Source organism: Panicum virgatum, chromosome 1N, assembly GCF_016808335.1.
Source record: "Panicum virgatum strain AP13 chromosome 1N, P.virgatum_v5, whole genome shotgun sequence".
NCBI lineage: Eukaryota > Viridiplantae > Streptophyta > Magnoliopsida > Poales > Poaceae > Panicum > Panicum virgatum.
Window position 1 is genome coordinate 8,516,305 of NC_053145.1, and position 4,607 is coordinate 8,520,911.

Genomic DNA, 4,607 nt, shown 5'->3' on the forward strand with positions numbered 1-4,607 from the left:
CATGTAAAGGTGCAAGGATTGACCCTGTCTGCCGATTCCGCTTCGGGATTGATCATCCACTGCTCAACCGCGTCATGTATATAGTCAGCAGGTACAATCCTAGATGACTATCTACTTGTATATTGTTACTGGTTCCTATTTCTGCTTGCTCATGCGATCTAATTACCTATGTACTGTGCCACAGGCTCACAAAGTCATGTGTTGCGCTTTTTCCTTAGTCTAGTTTTTAATCCAGACGTCAAGTAGTAAATCCTAATCGGGGTGATTAGTTTACTAGCAGATTAGTCATATATAGTTTTTGAATCTAGACGTCAAGTAGTAAATCCTAATCGTGGTAATTAGTTTACTAGTGGAGGAAAGAGTTAGCTATGACAGAGTTGGTAGTACCATCATACCCAAGTGGGACCAGTTGTTCCGTCTTTTCTCGAGGGATGAGTGATTGTGAAAAGTCTAGAGGACTATGCTGCAAATTTTTCACCTATTTGTCTCTCCCTCTCTCCACGCTCACCGCCCCGCCACCATCAGACCAAACAAGTTCCGAAGAGAGAGAGGGAGGGAGAGAGAGAAGCGTCTGTTCTTTCGCAAACTCCAATCTGATTTCCTTGTTTCGGTGTTCCTTCGAGAGCGAGAGACATGAGTTCTGGCGGTGCGGTGATGAGTACGACGGCGGCCGATCCTGTCCAGGAAGGATCCAGCCCCAGCGACCCCGATAGCCATCCCCTCGAGAGCCGAAGTGCCAGTTGGGGCGGCCTCTCGTGGGTCACGATCTTGGGCCTCGTCCTCCTCACATCCAACGCCGCGGTGTCCATCTTCCGTTCGCTTGGAGACGTCGGTGCCCTCACCTTCGTTGCTTCCGCCTACCTCAACCTCGTCGCCCTTTTCTTCTGCGTCAGGGCGTTCAAGCAAACCCCGCCCAACTCGAGGAAGAGGAACATGTTCAAGGGCTCCGTCTGGCTGCTGACCACCTCACTTTTGTTCGAGTTTCTGTACGAGTACCAGGCCTCGGAGAAACTGAAACCGACCCTGGACATAGGGGTGCTGGTCTTTGCTGTGCCTGCAGGCGTTGGAATAGCGGTCATCTTTGTCTTCTTCGATGGGTAAAATTTGGGCGTTTTTTCAATTAGCATCAATGACTTTCAAACAGTACAAGCAAATAAATAACTCCTTTCTGCTGCTTCTCCTGCATGCGTTCCTTTACAGAGAGCCGTTTGGGGATCAAGAAGCTCCAGGACATGTGAACTGAGAGTTTATCCGTGAGCCCCTAAAACTTTTTCACCCTTTCTCTCTTTTAACACCCAAATAGTTTTTGCAAGGAAGATTGGTGTTGAGACTAGTCGATTGTTATTGAAGATTATCTTTCATGATTGTTCGGTGTATCTCTCGATATAATATAGGGAACCGTTTCTTTGTTCTCAGGTTTTGTACGGATATAATCCAAGTATCAACAACGAGGTGTCCGATTGAGAAGTTGAAGTGACGACGATTATACTAAGAAGCAGTTGAACTGATGATGTAATGCATTCAGATCTACTCTAATCAAACTTGTTGTAGTTTCTTTGTTCGAACGTAAAGCTGGGCAGCTTGCAGGGACTTTTGCCAGATTTGTATGGATAAAAAGATGCGTTTAAGTTTCAATGTTTCGTTCATTCGTTGATGTATGCTAAGTAGTCGTAGCCTTCTGTACCGGACGGTATAAGTTAATGTGCTTTGAACAAAATCCAACCGATCTTTTTTTCTAATTAATATGTGTCCATTTTTTAATTTAAGTGTATATGCATGAATGGTTGCCTTGTATGTGTTTATAGATGCTAACAACCAAAATTATCTGCACAATTTGTGCGATATATGTCACTCCCTAGAAAGACTAGTACTTCTGCCTAAGCTAGCTGTGACTAAGAGCAACTCCAGCCAGCTGCCCAAATTTGGGCCTCTATTTTGCATTTTTGAATCGGCCCATAAAATTTAGAGGCTCGAAATTCTATCCGGACTCCAATCAGCCCGATCAAATGTTGGCCCCTAAATCAATCTACCTAGTGGGACCCAGCTGTCAGCTAAAGAAGTAAACTCTCCCCCGTCCTCCCCTGCTCGCGCTACGCCGCCGCCCTCCCTCTGCGCCGGCCGCACCCGCACCCTGCCCACCGCGGCTGCTCCAGCTCCTGCGGCGGCGAGCTGCTCGAGCTCCCTGCCGACCTGCCTCTGCGCGCGCGCCGCGGAGGCGAGCTTGGCAGCGTCGCGCCTGCGCCGGCTGTGCCCTTACGGAGCGTCCCTTCCCCTCTGGTGAATGCTCGGTGGAGAGGCAGACGATGGCAGGTTCAGCTGCGGGGTCCAGTAGTCGTCGCGGTGGGCGTGCGCCGTGGCTGCGGTCGCCGCTCCTTCCGTTTTACGCTGGGCGGCGACAGCTTCTTGGAGTCTATCCGCCACGGGGTCAGCTGCTTTAGAAGATGATGCTGCCGCCGGCAGCGGTAGGAGGCGTGAAGCGAGGATGATGGTGGCTGGCGCCGATGACCCGAATGGACGCCAGTACCACCAGTTTGACATGGATCTGATGGTGTGCACGGCTGAAGTCCTTGATTGCTTGATTGTCTCTGTCTCCTGCGCCGTGCAGAATTCAGATTTCAGACCAGTTCGACGCCAGAGGAGATGGGAAACTAGATTCTAGGATGAATCACGTCACCAGGGATTCTCTTGTTGCGGATGTGTGCTTCATCTCCTCGAATCTTTTCTGGAACTTGGCGACCTCGTTGAAGATGTTTGGCGCGCGAGCTCCCACGGCGTTGCCTTCGGAGACGCGGACTCTGTCGCGCGGCTGCTTGGACATGAGGAACTCGAGAGCCACCAGGTCCGACCTCTCAACCATCCTGAACACGCGCAGGCAGAAACCAATCAGAATCTCAAATACTGAAATTTCTCGATGGTCTCGGATGAAGATTTATCCGGGTGCCGCCGCCGCCGCCAGCGAAGGCTGCTGCCGAGAGGGGCCTCCATGAAGTCCTCAAGTTGGACGCCGGATCTTGATGGATCTTGGTGGCGGCGGAAGCTCCTCTGCTCGGCGCCGTCCGGCGCCCCGACCACCGCCACGAACTCCCTCACGAACACCGATGCGAGCTCCACCCGCGCCGGCCGGCCCCACCCGAAGTCCGCCTCGTACGCGGCGAACCGGTTGGACGCCCCGACCTGCAGGACCCTGCCCGGCGGCACTCCGTGTTGAACCGGTTGGACGCGGCCGGCCGGGGAGGGCGCCCGTCGCCGGAGATGCCGCGAGGCAGCGGCGCCCCGTCCAGGCGCGGCGGCGGCCTGGTCCGGCTCGGCCTGTCGCCGTCGGTGCCCCAAGCCGGCCGTCTGTCCCCCAAAGGGGCGGATCCGGTGACGGCGAGGCTGGATGGTGGCGGCGGCAGCCGGCGCGCGAGGGGCGGATTGAGCGAGTGAGAGCAAGCGGCGCTGCGTCGCAGGAGAAAGAGGAAAAGAAATAGATGTGGGACCCACGTGTCGGGTGAAAATAGAGGGCCTTCAATTCTAGGGGCCCTGGACCAAAATTTGGTGGCCTCCACAAAATAGTAGCCCGTTTAGGGGCCCGGCTGGAGCTGTTTTTTTTCACTTTGGAGACTAAAACAAGGGATATAGGCCCATATAAGGGCCCGGCTGGAGATGCTCTAAGGATGTTAGATCCCTTTTTTTTGAACAAACGTGCATAGATTGTGAACCGTTTCTATTAATATAGGAGGAAAAACCAGCAGGAAGCCTTGGGAGGCCTCATACAGAGAAAAGCAACAAAAACAAGAAACCGAAAAAGAGACTCCACAAAGCACATAAAGTTCAGGAAAACGTCAAGAGTGCGGCTAAGTGCTTAGCACCTGCTAACCCCAAGAATGGGCCTCCTCCTTGATCTTAAGGAACAAATTGGTCACTGAAAGCTCTTTCCTAGTGAACGTTCTTGCATTGCGTTGTGCACTCAGAATCAGCAGAGAAAATTTAATGCTTTGTGGCAGATGTTTGATCAGCTAACTGCGGAGCAAGTGAAGGAAAGGGCAGCAGGAACCAGCAGTAGCCAGTCAGCAGATGCAATGGCTTCTTTGGAGAAGCCATTTTCGCACTGGATTCGAGGTGCACCGAAGGAGAAATGGTCATTCCTTTATGATACAAACGGAATGCGGTACGGTATCCAGACAGCAAACCACGCAGAATGTTTCAATATGGTGATGCGATGTTGTCGTGGCTTTCCTCTCGTGGGAATTGTTGAGTTCATCATGTATGGATGCATGAAGTATTTTAGAGAGCGATACATGGCTGCAACCATAAACATGAGCAACCCCCAAATTCAGTTTTGCACAAGAGTGACACAATATATGCAAGACAAGATAGCAAAGGTCAGACAGCACCGCGTCATATCGACGGGTACACGGGAGCATAGATTTGAGGTGCTATGCAAGGATAGAACTAGTCGTGACATCCGTAGAGATAGGGTGGTGCAAGAGAGTTTAATTAGAGCAGATGGCACTGTCTGCTGCACCTGCATGAAGCCAAAGTTATTGCATTTGCCCTGTTCGCACGTCATTGCCGCTTATGCAGAATCTGGGTTGCAGCCCGGAGTATTTGTGTCACCCTATTTC

The 4,607-nt window shown here is 51.8% G+C and overlaps 2 protein-coding genes across 2 annotated transcripts; one reads left to right on the forward strand and one right to left on the reverse strand.

The window, feature by feature from the left end:
- Window positions 1-1,717, forward strand: LOC120655018. The gene is made up of 3 exons (XM_039932736.1): window positions 1-1,097; window positions 1,201-1,253; window positions 1,417-1,717. The coding sequence occupies exons 1-2, from the start codon at window positions 634-636 to the stop codon at window positions 1,241-1,243; spliced, it is 507 nt and encodes a 168-aa protein (XP_039788670.1). The 5' UTR covers window positions 1-633; the 3' UTR covers window positions 1,244-1,253; window positions 1,417-1,717.
- A 536-nt stretch (window positions 1,718-2,253) lies between these two features.
- On the reverse strand, window positions 2,254-3,115 carry LOC120653260 (chaperone protein dnaJ C76, chloroplastic-like). Its single transcript, XM_039931035.1, has 2 exons — window positions 2,675-3,115; window positions 2,254-2,592 (listed from the first exon to the last, which is right to left on the reverse strand). Exons 1-2 carry the CDS (start codon window positions 2,855-2,857, stop codon window positions 2,254-2,256), a joined length of 522 nt encoding a protein of 173 aa, XP_039786969.1. The 5' UTR covers window positions 2,858-3,115.
- Window positions 3,116-4,607: the final 1,492 nt, after the last annotated feature.